The sequence below is a fragment of the Staurois parvus genome, unplaced genomic scaffold, assembly GCF_062004578.1.
Source record: "Staurois parvus isolate SC_StPar_1 unplaced genomic scaffold, SC_StPar_1.0 ptg000562l, whole genome shotgun sequence".
NCBI classification, from domain to species: domain Eukaryota; kingdom Metazoa; phylum Chordata; class Amphibia; order Anura; family Ranidae; genus Staurois; species Staurois parvus.
Window position 1 is genome coordinate 10,793,695 of NW_028318358.1, and position 19,185 is coordinate 10,812,879.

General features: G+C 42.4%; 1 protein-coding gene across 1 annotated transcript in view; it reads right to left on the reverse strand.

The window, feature by feature from the left end:
* LOC149450831 (sterol O-acyltransferase 2-like) overlaps nt 1-19,185 on the reverse strand; it is a 64,706-nt gene that overhangs the window by 18,762 nt on the left and 26,759 nt on the right. Inside the window, exons 8-9 of the mRNA XM_089691471.1 lie at nt 12,152-12,236; nt 4,698-4,743 (exon numbers count right to left, since the gene is read on the reverse strand). Coding sequence (XP_089547597.1) covers nt 4,698-4,743; nt 12,152-12,236 — 131 coding nt within the window. The remainder of the gene's footprint in view (nt 1-4,697; nt 4,744-12,151; nt 12,237-19,185) is intronic.

The window sequence follows — 19,185 nt, forward strand, 5'->3', positions numbered from 1 at the left end:
CCTTTTCACAGATGGCATCAAGTTACCATCCAAAATTTGCTGAAATTTTATTGAATCCATTTTTCCTTCTACTCGTGAGATGTTCCCTGTGCCACTGGCTGCAACAACCCCAAAGCATGATTGATCCAACCCCATGCTTAACAGTTGGACAGAGGTTCTTTTCATTAAATTCTGTGCCCCTTCTTCTCCAAACGTACCTTTGCTCATTCCGGCCAAAAAGTTCAATTTTAACCTCATCGGTCCACAGAACTTGTTTCCAAAATGCATCAGGCTTGTCTATATGTTCATTTGCAAAGTTCAAACGATGATTTTTGTGGTGAGGACGTAGAAGAGGTTTTCTTCTGATGACTCATCCATGAAGACCATATTTGTACAAGTATCTCTTTATAGTGGAATAGTGTACCACAACTCCAGTGTCTGCCAGATCTTTCTGGAGGGATCGTGCAGTCAAACGTGGGTTTTGAATTGTTTTTCTCACAATCCTGCGAGCTGTTCTGTCTGATATTTTTCTTGGTCTTCCAGATCTTGCTTTAACTTCCACTGTTCCTGATGACTGCCATTTCTTAATTACATTCCGAACAGAGGATATTGACATCTGAAAATGCTTTGCTATCTTCTTATAGCCTTCTCCAGCTTTGTGAGCGTCAACTATTTTCAGTTTCAGTTTTCTAGACAACTGCTTAGAAGAACCCATGGTGCTGATTGTTGGGGCAAGGTCAGATGAGTCTGGGCATTTAAAACCTTTGAGATTGACATCACCTGGACTTCCCAGACGATGATTGAGAACAATCCATGACACTGGAAGGTCTCAGCTTTGCAAAAGGGGCAGTGCATGCTATAAATTCTGTAGGGTGCCCAAACTTTTGCAGACGCCATTTTTTTGTTTTCTGTTATTTTGAAAGTGTAAATGATGGAAATAAAATCTAACTTTTGTTGACATATTATAAGAATGTCTAATCTGTAATTTGATGCCTTTTGGAGATTTTTCCATCTTTCCTTGGCTTCTTTATGCACATTAATACAAATATTTAGCTGGGGTGCCCAAACTTTCGATCCCCACTGTACATAACAAACCACTATGTGATAGCAGTGGACAGGTGATAGGTACTCTTTATGGATACATTGGGGGTCTAATAGACCTTAAAGTCTCCCCTACCCTTCAAAGCATGTAACCGAAAAGAGACTGCTCTGAAATCAGAAGTGACAAAATCACCATCGCATCTGGTTTCATTCTGGATAGAGATCAAGGAATGGATGTTCCTCTGTCTTCTCCTGCCTGCCATTTTGAAGTCCTCATATGTGGTCCAGGGCCCCGGTAAGAGCAGGAAAGCCCAGTAACCAAGCAGGTGGGTCATATGTTGCCCGCATTGAAAAACGATCGGCAGCTATACAGCTGCCAAATCACTTTCACCTTACAGCTGGGAGACATATGAGGAAACTAGCCACAAGCTGATGCTTAACCCTTCAAAAAGCTTAACTAGTCAAAGAGGTATTAACCTCCTTGGCGGTATGATTCCTTCTGATTTTTTGTGCTGAAAGCGGTACCATTTTTTCGCATGGAAATAGTTTTTTATTGTAGGCTGTAATTTTTAGGAAAATTTCCCCACAAATCATCACTCAATTCTGTAAGTGGTTCTGATTTACTATCGCTGTTCTCTAGCCGGTCTAAAACCGCTTTTGACGTAAAGGGACGCTTTTTGGACGCCATGGACTTTTCTAAGTTTCCAGGCAGAAAGAACAGACAAAATGCAGGCAGGGCACAGGGCAAAGCACTAGGGACAATATGTATGTGAAATGGGATGAAACAGCAATGTTTTACTATTTAAAATTGAAAAAAAAATAAATGACTTTTACATTTTTTAAATTTCCCGCCGGCGGCGCCCGTACGTCCCGACGTCACGGGGACCGGAACACAGAAGCCGGATGCCGGCATCGGCCGGAGGAGATGGCCGGGGACGCTGCAGGGGACACATCGTGGGAACGAAGGACAAGGTAAGTGCTGCAGGGACCCCCAGAGCAGCGCCGCATGGTAAGCTCGGGGTTACCGCTTGTGGTATAGAAATTCTACCCCGAGCTACACTCGGGAAAACCGCCAGGGAGGTTAAACCCAGAAACAAAACAAAAAACAATGCTGTCAACATATTTAAAAATTGGTAAGCTGCAATAATATTAAATTTTTAAGACTTTTTCCTTTATTTTCACCTGGTGATTTGGCCACACACTTCCAGAGTGAAGAAGCAATGGAGACACCTATGGACAGCAGCAGTGTGTCTGGGGTGAAGGTAGTGTTAGATGCACTAGCAGATTTAGATGGCCTTGACATCCTTTAAGTAATAAATGGTTTGTCTTAACCCTTTAACTGTCACTTCTGCTAGACAGCTTGGTCAATTAAAGTTGAAAAATAACAGACTGGCCGGATAAACAGTGAAAACAAAGGAATGAAGGTCTAAAAAAGGAAAACTAATGCAGCCACCAAATCTAAGAATTTGTAAGCTGCAATATAATACATTTCAGTTTTCATATCACTGTTAAAAGATAATGTAGCATTTGAACTGGGTACCTGCATATCGTTACTAACAAATGAAAATAGCCCTCATTTGGCTCTTAAAGGTGTTACTAAACCCAAGACCCTGAATTCACTATATCTGGTCTCCCATGGTACACACAACATGGAAATGCAATTATTTTAGTAAATATAAACTGCTAAATACCTTTTCTCATCAGAAGTTAGAGCAGTCTTGTGACTTCAGCAGAGTACTGGTTAAAGCTTGTAGGAGGAGTTTTCTTTCTGCTCTGCTCTTATTGGTCCTGTGCTGATCACATGCACTCTCCCAAGAAAAAGAAAAAGAAAAAAAAAAACACCTCTCTAGCAATACACACTGAGCATGTGCAAGTGACTATGGATTCAGTCTGTATCAGGTGGTAATTTCAACAAGAGGAGAGGCAGAGAAGACAGGATAAAACAGCCTTTTTACACAATGCAGAGGATTAACCCCTGAGTGAGTATAACAAGAATGCTTTACTGCATATACAGACTGATTTTACGGTTGTGGGTTTAGTAACACTTTAAGGCACTAGTTGTGTATTGCTGCTTGAGGCTCCATGCACACTAGCAGTTTATTTGTAAGCTAAAACCGCTGGATATAAAAATGATGGTAATAGTGTTTTAGTAGTGTTTAGAAGCATTTATTTATTACAGGTACTTATATAGCGCCAATTTACACAGCGCTTTACATACAGTATATATTGTACATTCACATCAGTCCCTAACCCTCAAGGAGCATACAATCTAAAAAGTATAGGAGTGTACGCGTTTTATTAGCTTTTATACAGTACATGTAGGGGGAAAAAAAAAAGCTAGCAAAAATCTGTAAGGAGCGTTTTATTAGCAATTAGGAGTATTTAGTGTTTTTTTCTGCCAGAAAAATGCTCTCAACTACAAAAACAATCTTTTTCTGCTCATAAATGCTGAAGCTTGAAAAATGCTACTAGCTTAAAATAGTGTGCATAGACACATAGCATTTTTTTTCTGTTCTTAGAAATTAAATGCTATTAACAGCTTCTAGGAGCTAGTGTATATGGAGCCTTAAAATGTACACAAGTATGGGTCGCATGTACAGACGGTCAGATTACGGTTTATTGAAGGAGGTTATTTTATTTGGGTTTACAAGTTTTAAGAGAGATTTGAAGTGGCCTTTGCTAATAGCAGAGCACACAGTAATCCCTACTTAATATTCCTTAACCACTGCAGGTGCAGGTTTCCGTTCTTAAAAGGAGCCCGCATTTTCAGGTTGTGCACACTCCCTGGGAGTGTGCGCGGCACTGTGATTCGGTGCCCTCTGTGTCCGGAGGAGACAGCGGAACACCGATCGCTGTACAAGACCTCTGTGTGAGGTCCTGATCATGTGATCACTGATTGACCAATCAGTGATCACATGAATAGTAGTAAGCAAGATGTCGGTTCTGACATCATTGCTTACTACTAGTGAAATCTGAATGATCACAGAGATCACATGGTACAAGGCTATTCACAACAGCCTTGTACCATGTGACAAGCTGTGACCAATCACATCTCTCACAGTATTTCTCAATGGCTGCAAGAATGCAGCAAGAGAGAAGGAGAAATGATTGCTTTTACAGCCTTTATGGGTGTAAAAGCAATCCGTGTGAAAAAAAAATATATATATATATCACCCCCCACAAGTAGTACAGTGTCACTATGGTGACAGTATATTAAAAAACAAAAAACAAATATAAAAAAATTATAAAATAAAAAATAAATGGTTTAAATTATAATTTTTGCTTATAAACTAATTTGGTTTTTTTTTTTTTTTTTTACTAAAAAGTCAACTGAATAAATTTTGGCCAAGATTTATGAAGAAACATTATTTATTTGCAAAATTTTATAAGAAAAGCATTTTTTTTTCAAAATGTTTGGTCTTTTTCATTTATATAGCAAAAAAAATAAAAATCCCAGTGGTGAATAAATACCACCAAAATAAAGTTTTATCTGTTTCAAAAAAATGCTAAAAAGCTCATATGAGTACAGTGTTGCATAACCGCTCAACGTCATGCAAAGTGTGATAGCACTGAAAGCTGAAAATTGGCCTGGACAGGAAGGGGGTAAAAGTGTCCGGACTTAAAGTGGTTAAATAACCATATAGAAATAACACAAACAAAATCATAATATGTACTACCTGTGAAAAGTTCTTGATTACATATTTCCACCTGATATATGGTGTTCTGCACAGAAAAAAAACAAAAACAGTGAGGTTCACACATTACTACACCACTTTGGTCAAGGCATTGAACCATTACCATTACATTGCTAGTTGCAAAGATGGGTGTTACAATCAATACCAAATTAAAAAAGAAAAAAGCGCCACTTACAAAAAACACCAAAGCAGCATATCCCACCCGAAATAAATTTTGGCAACAATAATCCTAACTAGAAAATCTACAATTTCTGGGGAAATTGTGTAAAGTGTTCTTGCTACAACCTTTACCAAATGATTGATGAAATGTAAGCAGTGCACATTGCAAGCCTGATAGTGAGAAATGCATTTCAGCTTGTATTTTGAAGCTCACAGTCCAGCCTGGTGAGTCATCGGCCTCTTGAGTGACCTTTGGTTGCTATAGCAACTCACTCAGTCAGAAATGTTAGAAGTGCTGTTCTAAACACACTGCTGCAACTTGCCAACTTCACTGGCGATTGCCATCTTCAAACACTTGTAGTTTTAAAAGTATAAATGCTACAGCATGATCAATGTTGCCCTGATGATCAATGTAGCCCCAGCATTGCCACCTGTCAGTGTCCATCAGTGCCTTATGTCAGTGCTCATCAGTGCCTCATGCCAGTGCCCTTCAGTGCCACATCAGTGCCACATATCAGTGCCTACCAGTGCACATCAATGCCACATATCAGTGCCCATCTGAGCTGCCTTTCAGTGTCACCCATCAGTGCCAGTCAGTGCCACCTATCAATGCCAATCAGTGCCAGTCAGTACCACCTATCAGTGCCAGTCAGTGCTGCCTATCAGTGTGCATCAGTGCCACCTATTAGTGCCAGTCAGTGCCGCCTATCAATGCCGTCTACCAGTGCCATATATCAGTGCCATGTATCAGTGCTGCCTTTCAGCGCCCATCAGTGATGCCTGTCAATGCCCATCAGTGCCACCTACCAGTGCCTCCTCATCAGTGCCCATCAGTGCCACCTATCAGTGTCCATCAGTGCAGCCTATCAGTGCCCATCAGTGCAGCCTCATTAGCGCACATCAGTGAAGGAGAAAAGTCACTTATTTACAAAGTTTTATAACAAAAACTAAGAAAAAACATTTTTTTTCAAAATTTTCAGTGGTTTTTGGTTTGTTTAAGAAAAAATAAAAAACCCAGAGGTGATTAAATACCACCAAAATAAAGCTCTATTTGTCACAAAAAAATGATAAAAATTTCATATGGGTACAGTGTTGCATGACTGCGCAATTGTCATTCAAAGTGCAACAGCGCTGAAAGCTGGAAATTGGCCTGGGCAGGAAGGGGGTAGAAGTGCCCTGTAGGCAGGAAGGGGGTATAGGTGCCCTGTAGGCGAGGGGTTAATAACACAACATTACCACCTGGAGGTTTCTTGAATTTCGATTCTATACTTGTATATTTGGAGAGGCTGCACCAGCTACTTCCTGAGATGACAGCAGACACTTAAATTGCCACATAACAAAGTGCTGGGAGGATTACATGAAGGAAAAATGAAGGCTTTGTTAAAGCAGAATACCCCCCCCCCCCCCCCCCCTAACCTTTGTAGTTAAGAAGGGCTGTCATTTTACAGGCGGTTGCCGTGGTCCTGCTCCTGTGTCCAGCTATGGCAGGAAAATTCAGTTGAGAGATCTCATAAGCACACTGGTGACAGTTATCAGCAGAGGCATGATTTGAATTTTACTGGCTGAACCTGCTCATTTGCATATCTTTGCAAAGGATTCTGGGAAATGGGTTTTGCCACCGCAGGGTTGATCAAATCTGAATTATTTGTGTTTTTAGATGGTTTATAGAGCCAGAAAGATTTGGATGTGAACATACAAGCCAAAAGAAAGATTTTAATGTAAAATTCAAATTTGACTCTCCATAGGTTGATATTTTGGTAGTTCGAGGTTACTTAGTAGTTGGAGAGGATGGGAAAGCTCAGTGACCAGGTGAAGGATCTCTCTGGGGCCAACTCAGTGACACTGAGGTGAGGATTTCTCTAAGTGGAAGTTCATTGATACTGATGCAAGGATCTTTCTGATGGATGTACAGTGATTACTGACAGGAGTGATACCAACATTAGGATCTCTCTGGGGAGTTCAGCAATACTGACATATAATGAAGAGGATCTGATCTAATGAAGTTCAATGATACTGACATATGAGGATGTCACTAGAGAAGTTCAGTGACACTGAGGCAATAGAAACTTCTCTGAGCCTAGAACCCCATTCCGGAACACTTGGAAGCTGATGGTTGTTCCCTGTGCCTCTCATTTTTAAGTGTTTTTGCATTTGAGACCCCTTACTGTTATCTCACATATATATTACTAGAAAATCTACAATTTCTGGGGAAATTGTGTAAAGTGTTCTTGCAAGTAACCTTTACCAAGTAATGATGAAATGTAAGCAGTGCACATTGCAAGCCTGATAGTGAGAAATGGATTTCAGCTTGTATTTTGCAGCTCACAGTTAGCCTGATGACTCAGCTGCGTGAGTCATGTTTGGTTGCTATAGCAACTCACTCAGTCAGGAATGTCAGCATGCCTGTTCTAAACACACTGTTTAAACTTGCCAACTTCACTGGAGATTGCCATCTTCAAACACTTGTAGTTTTAAAAGTATAAATGCTACTGCGAAGAGCTTGGTATTGCAAGAATCACAAGAAAATGAATTTGATGTATAGTATGTCTCTGAAAGATAAAAAATGAAGGCACAGTCGCAGTTTAAAAACGTTCCTTAAAATTTCAGGTATCTAGAGTGGAGTTTCAATGAAAGTCAATGGGAGGGGTGAGTTGCAAACAAATGGTGATATTCTGAAAACTATCAGGAGTATGTCCTAGCCGTGAACATTTTTAGTGACAGCAGGGTTAGCTGAACGTTTTGATATAAGATATGTGTAGGTGGGCTTGAAAATGACAGACTGATGGCAGTTTACAAATCATGTTCTGATTTTTCCTTCTACACTCTAGATTTGTCACTTCTCACTCTAATTGCTCCATTCATTCCTATGGGAAAATTTCTCCACAAAAACCGCGATATTTCGTGAACGATTCGGCGAAACGTTCCACAAAGTAATAGCACACCAGCAACAGCGCTTGTGCTCTGGGAGCAATGAACCCGATGTCCAAATAGATATGGTGATGTTTCAGATACTTCCAGATAATAATAATCACAGACAAACAACTTTGCAGCCCAAGCTCTTATGATGAACTTCTCCACTCTTTCTCATACCTCCATGAGAGCATGCAGTACACTCAGGGACAAAAAAGAGAACATAATGGTGCAATACGTTTTTTTCATTTATCTCTTTAATAAAAAAGGTATAAGGAAACTCACAAACAAGGTGTCCAACAGACACCAGCTTCAATTGCAAAACAAGGTGAGATACAGTTACCGCTCACCGCGGATCTCTCCCATACAGCACAGAACAACAAGGCTCTCTAACGTCCGCATCGAGTATGCCACGCCCAACCGGTTTCGTCACACAGACGTCATCAAGGGGCGGTACCTGTATCTCACCTTGTTTTTGCGATTGAAGCTGGTGTCTGTTGGACACCTTGTTTGTGAGTTTCCTTATACCTTTTTTATTAAAGAGATAAATGAAAAAAACATATTGCACCATTATGTTCTCTTTTTTGTCCCTGAGTGTACTGCATGCTCTCATGGAGGTATGAGAAAGAGTGGAGAAGTTCATCATAAGAGCTTGGGCTGTAAAGTTGTTTGTCTGTGATTGTTATTATCTGGAAGTATCTGAAACATCACCATATCTATTTGGACATCGGGTTCATTGCTCCCAGAGCACAAGCGCTGTTGCTGGTTTATAATCTGACCAGCCATTAGCTCTGGTGAGTTCATTTAATCTCCTTTGGTGGTGGATTTTTCACAATTGGTTCAAGTCACTGAAGATATATTTTTTGGACACTAATTTATGTTTGGACACTATAATTATTTATTTTAAACACTAAATGTTTTTGGATGATGATATACACCTTTGTATAAGTTTGTTATTAGCGCATACCTTTTAATTAGGCAAAGATGGGTGTGTATGGGAAACAGTGGGGTAGATTTACTAAGACTAGAGCACTCGGAATCTGGTGCAGCTGTACATGGTAGTGAATTGTCTTCTACCTTCAGCTAGTTCAATAAAGCAATATAACCAGGAAGGTGATTGGTTTCTATGTGGATTTGCACCAGATTTTGCACTCTCTAGTTTTAGTAATAACCCCCAGTATGTTTATGAAGCTCTGACATCTGTAACCTTAAAACCAAACTCCCATCGACATTCCTAAAGCTCGCATAGAGGACATGTTTTAAAATACTACAGAACCTGTTAAACACTGGTAATGTAATTTTTAATATAAAAACTGAGACCAGAGGGAGCAAACATCAGCAAGATTTTGAGTATTGATCAGACCCAGGCTGGCGATACCTGTGAGCTCCTTAGAAGTTCCTGCTCACGGTTACATGTTTAACCCTTTCCCGCCGGCGCCTCATTGTCCTTTAAGAGTTCCAGAAGCCGGGACGGGCAGGGTTTAGGGATCATGTGACCGCCGTGACACGTCGTCACGACGGTCACAAGATCAGGAAATGTCCCGATCGCAAGAGGAGACTGGGACCTTTCCACGAGTACCGTACGTGTGCTGGGAGCGCACAGGGCACGCGCTCTCAGCACATATGTATTTTGTATACTGAACGAAAATGTTCGGTCGCTCGGCATCTAGGCCCAGATGCTGGGAGGCCGCACATTTGTGTGCAACCGGCATAAAGGGGTTAAGAAATTAAAAAATGTACCATGCCAAAGTTAGCTGCGTGCTGACAACTTTAAACTATAGCCATTAGAAGAGTGGGTGATGTGTGGCATAAGTTTCTAAATGCCAGGATAGTAGAAGCAACCCCACTAATGACCCCTTTTTGGAAAGTAGACACTCCAAGGTGTTTGCTAAGGGGCATGGTGTGCATATTGCAGATTTTATTTGTTGCTACAAGTTTTTGGAAAATGAAGGAGAAAAAAAATGAAACATTTTTTTTTCTTTTCTTTTTTAAAACCCTGTGACGAAAAAAAATGGTATATGAAATATGCTCACCATGCCTCTTATCAAATTTCTTGGGGTGTTTACTTTCCAAAAAGGGGTCATTTGTGGGGGGGTGTTTGTACTATCCTGGCATTTTAGGGCCTCCAAAACGGTGATAGGTAGTGAGGGAGTGATATGAGGAAATATGCCCTTTGAAAGCCTGAAGGTGGTCATTGGATTTTGGGGGCCTCTATGTGGCTAGGCTGCCAAAACGTCTCTCACATGTGGTATCCCCATACTCAGAAGTAGCAGCAGAATGTGTTTTGGTGTGTTATTCCACATATATCCATGGCATGTGTAAGTAATACAGTATATCTTTTAAATGAAAACTTGGTGTAAAAAAAAAAAAAAAAAAAATCTTCCATGGACAACATTCCTCCCAGCAAATTCCTTGGGGTGTCTACTTTCCAAAAAGGGGTAATTTGGGGGGGGGGGTTGTCCTGCCCTGGCATTTTACCACCTGAAGAACTGTGTTAGGCAGTCAGAAAGTAAAAGCTGCGTAAATTACAATGTACTGTATATACACCATAATTTGTAGATGCTATAACTTTCACACAAACCAATTAATATGCATCTATTGGGATTTTTTTTACCAAAAGACATGTAGCAGATTAGGTTTTGGCCTATATGTATTACTAAAAATTTGACTTTATTGGATATTTTTTATAACAGAAAAAGTAGAAATTATTTGGGGGAGGGGTGGGGGTCTTTTTTCATTTATATCACAAAAATAAAAACCCAGTGATGTTCAAATACCACCAAAAGGAAATCTCTGTTTATGTTATAAGAAGGACAGAAATTTCATTTGGGTACAGCATTGCATGACCACGCAATTACCTGTTAAAAAAACACAGTGGCGAATAGGAAAAAAATGGCCAAGCCGGGAAGGGGGGCGGGGGGATACCTTCAGGGGCTAAAGTGGTTAAGCAGTGTAAAATACACTTAACAGCAAAAGTTTAAAAAATAAGATTAAAGGTGGCCATAGATGGACTGCAATTCATCTAATTCAGCAGGGACTGGCCAAATTTCGATCATCTATGACCATTCCCATTCAAGAGCAGTCAGTCAATCTAAAGACCAACAGTCAATCTAAAGGCCAATTGGAAAATTGTGCATCGATCAGCACATCAGCAGCGCTGATTAGTGTATTCTGAGAGTCCCCATTGTCAGAATACAATAGTAGGGAGGATTCCCTCATCTACCACGAATGTGTGGCTAGGGGTATGGGCGCTTTTTTTATAAAGATCCATCCATGGGCAGCTTTAAGCCTGGCTTACACTTGTGGCTGGGGAATGTAGAGAGGAGCATTTAGCAGTTTACCTAGAATTCAAGTGATTGTAGTTTTCAGAATGAGAATATAAATGACAAGTACATAGACAGGCGTAGCTAAAGTAAGGAGGGGGGGGGGTCCCCAGAGCTGGTCTAAGGTGCAGCAGCTAGCGCTTACAGCCTCCAAGCACCAGAAACAACACAGCCCCTGCTGCTGCCCGTCAGGTTGTAGAAACTGGCAATTCTAAGTGAATTACTTAAGTAGTTCAGAGGCTCTCCCTAGGTCACATGATCTAGCTGAAGGTGGGCTTCTCTCTCTGAGCTGCCTGGTCCAGTGAGTGCATTATGGAGGGGGGAGAACTGCACTGGATAAGATCAGATATGTATTTGAGGAAGAGATTAGTACTAAGGAGAAGGCGGAAGGAGAGATCTCCACTTAGGGGGGATATCTGAACTGGGGCAAATCTGTATTGGTCTAAAGCTGTCCATCGATGGATTGAAATTCTCATTCGCTTGTCAAAATCTGTGCCATTGTCACTACTTTTGTCAGCCTTGTAACAGAAGGAAGGTGCCCCCATTCCTACAGTAAACTATGGCTACCAGGGCAGCTGCCCCTCCCGCCCACCCCTTGTCTAAGCCCTGACTGACATATGTTAGTACGTACACCGTGAATAGGTGCGTTTCAAGACCCACCTCGTTATTGCATTTTTTTCATGGTGTGCTTACCAATTTTTCTCTGTACTCCGAAGGATGACCCCCCCCCCCTCCTTCCAAGATAAAAATAAATAATAATTTTATATATATATATATATATATATATATATATATATATATATATATATATATATTACATATATATATATATATATTACATATACACATACAGCTGTGCACATAATGCTATCATTTCCTATTGTTGAGTATAGGGTTTCAAGCTCCAAGGTAGTATAGCATGTTCATCTGTAGAAAACAGCACAATGTATTCCAAACATTTACATGCAGTTGTAAATATCCCTAGTCCAGTGCAGACAAGGGAAGCACATACACACAATGATTAGGTCATGCAAGACTTTTTACCTGGGATAGCTGTCTCTATAGATCAGTGTTGGACAGAAGAGAAAATACAGGTAACTGGAAAATTGTGGCAGTTGAACCTCTTTGCCTGTAGGAAGAAGTACATGGGAGATATTAAGTCTACATCTATGAAAGCATGTGCCATGCCCTATACCAAAAGGCACGACTTTTGTGTCTGCATTAATAACAAGCCTTAAACACTAGCACTATAACAGTAGTTCTTAATGTACAGTTCACCAAATAGGCAGAACTTGGGTAGCATGTGAACATGCAAAAAAACCTGGATTACACCTGCAGTACCCTACATGGTTAATGGCACCCCAAACAAGATGCACAATTTTGCATACAAATAAAACCTGCAATTCTCAAAAAGATACTGGAGCTTGTTTGTCATGCGTAAGGCAATCCATTAAAAATGAATAAGCTGCTCTATGTGCAAAGACACGCATATGGAATTATTTATATCAGGTGTTTGTTGATCCCCTATAGTCAAGGAGTCAAAGGATCTGGTAAGCCTCCAATTTGTCATTACAGTGGTGCAGTATTGATGTTGGTAGCTATATTTGAATGAAGATTTTCAACTACTCGTCACAGAATACGGGGACTATTCTATACATCCTATAAAAGGACTGTTCCATATATGTTAAATCTTATTTGCACTTCAATTTCTGGCAATGGTTCACTATTGAGCACTTATTTTTATCTGTCCTTCATAGGATATATATTAATTGTATATCATTTATGAGAATGTTTTATTTTCATTTATACTTCAGTTAGCACAACACTAGAGATTTATTTGGATTTGTGATGTAGAGATAATATCCTCTTGGTGTGTTTGCTGCTTTGTGCACAATTAGGTTTGGGTATTTGCAGGCTTTTTGATTATATTTGAAAGCTGTCAAATCGCAAGACAAGTCACTCCAGTGTAAACCAGGGCTAAGGCTAGGTTCTCAGCAGTGCTGTGAAATGTTTAACTGATTTTCCATGTCATTTTGTAGCGTAGCTGCAGAGCTACTTCGTGCATTTTTGATACTTTAATGAGTGGTTTATTACTACGACTCATCCCTGCTGTCTGCCAGAAGAGTGTAGGATTCCACTCTGACAGCAGAGTGTAAACAAAAGAGCCGGCATTAACCGCTTGCCCTCCAGAATATTTATCCCCCCCCTTCCTGACCTGGCCATTTTTTTGCTATTAGGCATTAGGCTATTAGGTGTTATTTCAACTGGTAATTACGCGGTCATGCAACGCTGTACCCCAAAAAAATGTATGTCCTTTTTTCACACAAATAGAGCTTTCTTTTGGTGGTATTTGATTACCACTGCATTTTTTATTTTTAGTGATATGAACTAAAAAAATACTGGAAAAAAAACAAAAAAACATTTCTACATACTTACCTGTAAATCTATTTCTTGGAGCACATCACAGGACACAGAGCAGGCTATTCATGACTATGTGGGTTACAGGTCACCTATAGGTGAATGGACACTGGCCGACCAATCACAGAGGAGGTCCTCCCCTATATAACCCCTCCTATACAGGAAGTACCTCAGTTTTTGTAGCAAGCAATGACATTCCAGAAAGAGGAGCGGAACCTCTGTGTCCCGTGATGTACTCAAGAAATTTTACAGGTAAGTATGTAGAAAACAAATCCAATTTTCTTTATCGTACATCATGGGACACAGAGCAGGCTGTTCATGACTATATGGGATGTCCCAAAGCAATAAGAAATTTGAGGGGAGGGTGACACCATGATAGCCACCATCAATAATCCCTCAGGACCAACTCAACCCTCCGTAAAACACTGCGGCCAAAGGCAGAATGCTCTGCTGCTCTGACATCTACCTGGTAGAACCTTGTGAATGTGTGAACCAAAGACCATGCAGCGGCCTTGTAAACCTGAGCCACTAAAGCCTGATGGCAGATTGCCCAAGATGATTCCACACTCCTGGTGGAGTGTGTCTTCACCCGAAAGGGTGGAACTTTACCTTTCAAACCATAGGCTTGAATGATCAATTAGCAGGTCCAGTGAGAAATAGTTGCCTTGGATGCCGCCTGGCCCTTCTTGGCCCCCTTGGCAGCACAAATAGAGCATCTGACCTCCTGACTTGTGCTGTCGCCTTCAAGAAGACCTTATAGCACAAACCACATCCAAGGTATGCAGAGATCTCTCTCTTGCTGACAGAGGCCTAGGAAAGAATGAAGGCAGAACTATGTCCTGACTGAGATGAAAGCTAGAAACCACCTTTGGTAAAAAGCACGGATGAGGTCGCAATGCTACCTTATGATGCAAAACCAGAAATGGAGCTGCCAGCTCTATCTGGCAGAGAAACGACACCCTTCTCTCAGAAGTGATTGCCACTAGAAACATCACCTTACGAGTCAACAGGACCAGTGGAATCTCTCCAATAGGTTCAAATGGCAGCTTTTGCAAAACCTTCAAAACCAGGTTCGGGTCCCAAGGATACAAAGGCAACCTAACAGGAGGAGCCATACGCATCACTCCTTGTAAAAAAGTGCAGACCAAGGAGTGAGGCGCAATGAGCCTCTGGAAAAATTAGCTAATGCAGAAACCTGGCCCTTAATGGGACCAACAGCCAAATTCTTCTGCAACCCTGTTTGAAGACAACAGAATCCTGCCAATCACATACTTTCGTGGGTGCCATTTGTGAACCTCACAACCGGCAATGCAAGTCTTACAGGTTCAGTAATAGATGTTCCTAGAAACTTCCTTTCTAGCACCCAACATGATGGGGCAGACAGAATCCAACACTCCCCTATCCTTCAGGATCTGGGTTTCAATAGCCAAGCCATCAAATTTAGTGACCGTAAAGCAGCGTGCAATATAGGACCTTGAGAGAACTGTCAAGCTGATATGGCAAGGCCCACAGCCCGTCTACTGCCATCTTCATGTCTGCGTACCAGGCCTTCAGAAATCAGAATCACCAGAAAAGACTCCTCCCGAATCCTGCGTAAGAGATGCTGCAGCAGCTGGATCGGAGAAAAGGTATAAATCAGCAAGAACTGGTTCCCAGGAATCACTAAAGGCATCTACCCCTGCCGCGCGAGGGTCCCTTATCCTGGACACAAAAAGACCAACCTTGTTGTTGAACCTGGATGCCAATAGAGCTACATCCAGGCAACCCCATTTCTGGCAGATTTCCTTGAAAACATTGGGATACAAAGCCCATTCCCCTGGAATCAACTACCGGTAATAATCCGCCTGACAATTTTCCACACCTGGAATGAACACTGCTGACAGACTTGGAACACATCTCTCTGCCCAGGTCAGAATGTAGTTCACTTCCTTCTGAGCACCTCAACTCCTGGTACCACCCTGGTGGTTGATGTATGCGACTGCTGTGGCATGTCGAACTGGACCCTTACAGGCCAACCGTGAAGCCTGGATGTCCAATATCTCAGAGCCAGCCTCACTGCTCAAAGTCCCAGGACAATGATTGGAAAAAAACACTTTCCCATGGAAGCCATGTTCCTTGAATTGTACCCACCAACCTGAAAGGCTTGCATCAGTGGTTACCAACCTCCACACCACTGGCCGAAAGGATCTTCCCTTCTCTAAATTGTGAGCTATCAACCACCAATTCAGGCTCTGCTGCACCTCTGGAGACAGAGATATGCAGCAATCCAGGGCCGGAATCTTTTTGTTCCAAACAGACAGAATGTACCTTTGCAGCGGTCTGTAGGGGAATTGAGCATAGGGAATAGCCTCAAACTAGGACACCATCTTCCACAGCAACCTCATACAGAGGCGAATTGAAGGATGCCTTTGGCCTTCAAACTGCAAACCTCGTTCCTCAGGGCGCAATGTTTCTCTGAAGGCAGAAATACCTTTGCTTGAACCGTATCTAGGTCCATCCCCAAATACTCCAGGCTCTGCACTGCTTCCAGGGCCGACTTCTTGAGGTCGAGCACCAAGTCCAGCTGTTCCAGGATCTGCATTGTAAAGACCAATTCCTGCTGCAGATCTGGCACTGACTGATTTCTGAGCAAGAGATCATCTTGATGGCCTGTGGCCAATACTCCCAGAGTTCTGAGTAGCCCCTACACTGGAGCAAGAATTTTTGTGAAAACTCTGGGAGCCGTGGCCAGCCCAAACAGTAGTGCTATGAACTGAAAACACCAAGCCCCTACTGCAAACTGCAGAAATCTTTGGTGAGGAATGAATATCGGTACAAGCAGGTATGTGTCCTTGATGTCTATGGATGTCAAAAAGATCTCCCTCCTGTAGGTTATGCACTACTGACTGAACCGATTCCATATGAAACTATCGGACATATAGGAACTGATTTAGCCCTTTTGAGGTCCAAAATAGGCCTTACATGCCCATTTGGTTTTGGAACTGTAAACAGGTTTGAGTAAAACCCCTGAAACCTCTCACTGGAACTTCTGTGAATACTCATTGAACCATTAGGCAATCTAGTGCCTGAAATAAAGTTCTTCTTTTCTCTGGATTCAATGGTACATTTGATCTTAGAAACCTGAGAGGGGAAATATCCGAAAATCTAGTCTGTACCCCAGAGGAATCGTGGAAATTACCCATTTGTTTTGGATTAAAGCCCTCCATGCAGCCACAAAATTCAAAAGCCTTCCTCCCACCCATACAAGTGGGGGCACCCCTTCATAAGTAGGTGGAATTTGGATCTGTCTTAGATGACATTTGCCCCCCCAGGGCCGCCTTGGGTTTTCATTCTGAGATCTACCCCTGGAGGCTGGGACCTGTGTGTGGTAAACGACTGTCTGGTAGATGAGGGCCCAGCAACCGATGCCACTTGAAATCTTTTGGATGTATTTGTCCTAATCTTCCCCAAACAGCCATTCCCCATGAAAGGGAAAACCTGCCAACAATTTTTTGCATGGTAGTTCTGCTCACCAACTCTTTAGCCACAAAACCCTAAGCATGTGCACTGATAAGAGGGCCAAGCGAGAAATTTACTGAATTGAATCCTTAAGAGCATTAACCATGAAACACAAAAGGATGCAGAACATCCTCCAAATCCTCGGCCAACATTCCCCCTGCACCGATGGTCTTCCAATCCGTTGCTTGACGTGGTCAAAAAGACTCTGGCAAATGCCAATAGCTGCCACAGCTGCGCAGCAGAACCTGCCAGGAAGAAGGAGGCCTTAAGGAGAGACTCCAGCTTCTTATCTGCTGAGTCCTTGAAAGCCTGTTCATTATCCACAGGACATGTTAAAGATTTATTCAGGGATAAAACAGCTGCACCCACTACAGGCAACCCCTATTTCTCAACACATTTTTGTTCCATGGTGTACAAAACAGAAAACCTCTTTGGTGGAAAAAAAAACCCTGTCTGGGTGATCCCCGTCAGCATATATAATTTACTCCAGAAGAGGATGCACCGGAAAGGCCCGAGTACTCTGTGGGGGCTTCAAAGAGCCCAGGGAAGAATAAGTAACTTCAGAGGTTTGGATCCAGACCGTACCATATCAGTAAGGTCTTGGACTAAAAATCTCTGAGACTGGGAGGCAAAGCCCTCATGCTTCTCCTCTGGCTGTGACTTAGACAGAAATTCTACTGCCTAACCTTCCTTCAGCTCTTCCTCATCCTCAGGCTCCACCCATTCCTGCTCCAGTATTGGTGGTTCTAGTGGTGGGGATCTACCCCACTTCTTAGTCTCCTGAGAAAATTATGCAATCATGCCAGTGATTTTATCTTCTAAACCCACTAAGGCTGAAGCAAGATCATCCTTGGTTACATATGCTGAGGCAGAAGCCCCAGTAGTAGCTACAATGCCAGATAGACACAGCAGCTCAGACTACCCAGTCACTTCTGGTCTGTCAGGAGAGGATATTACAGCGGACATTCGACTATGTTCCTCAGGACATGGTGGCGGTACATCAGTGGCCTTTCCTGCTGCACCTCCCCCACTCCACTTTCTGGAAGACATCACTTCCAGTGCCGCAAACCTTTGCACCTCCAATAGTAAACACAGAACACAATGATACAGTTATGCAAGTAGTGTGCTGAAGTAAAAACACTCAATGCAAATGCTGCCTTATAAGCCACCTAGGGCAGCTCCCGACTGACCGGTCCACGCTTCCCCCTCAGGGGAGTACTCACATGCCCCTACTAAATAGCCCCTACTGCATAGCCTGCTCTTTGTCTTGGCCACAAGAGATTTCTCAGCAGCAGCCCATGTGTGTCCTGGCCTCCAGATAAACAAAATATGGCCGACTTCTGTTTCTAGCCCCACTCCCTCTAGTGGCCAAAAACAAAAAGAGCATGCACATCTCGGGAACAACAGTGAGCACTCCCCCTGGTGGAAACTCAGTCACAACACCTCTCCTTTTCCCTCCAATTTAGAGCTTTGTTTCTCTTTACAGAGAGAAAAAAAAAAAAAAAAGGAGATGTCTTACCATTCCCGCTGCAGGTCCCCGATTTCCGTCAGGCACCAAACTTCACCCATCACGGCAGGTATTGTCATAAATACCTTCAAGGACTCAGTCCCCATACTGAGGGGTAACTGCCTTGGAACCATATAGCACCCAGCTAGAAGCACCTTGGTCAGCTTTAAAACTGAACAGGGTTGCATCTGTGCGGGTTCAGTGCCGTAAGGCTGCATTACAGGCAAAACAGTGTTCTCTATTCTCTCCCTGGACTGACGGGGGCAGCAGGGGGGGGTGTAGTTATGTTCATAATCCGAAATAGAGAGCGATGTAAAGTTACGTCGCTTTGCCCAGAGCTGCTACTCGCCTGCACAATGCGGGCAGGCGGTCAGCAAGTGGTTAACACCTTCCTGCCCGGCCTATAGCAGATTGATGGCTTGGCGGGACACACCTCTTAACTGGGTGTCATAGGACGTCCTATCAGAAGGAGCCGCATATCGGCGCGATCTGGCATCATGATGTATCACTACACCGGCCCATTGCCAGTGTCCTGTGACCAATCACAGCAGATCACATGTCAATTGTATACAATAGATGGCTTCCTGTCAATTGTGTTGTTAGCTGTGATTGGTCAAACCAGTCACATGGTACATACAGGGCCAATCACAGCCCA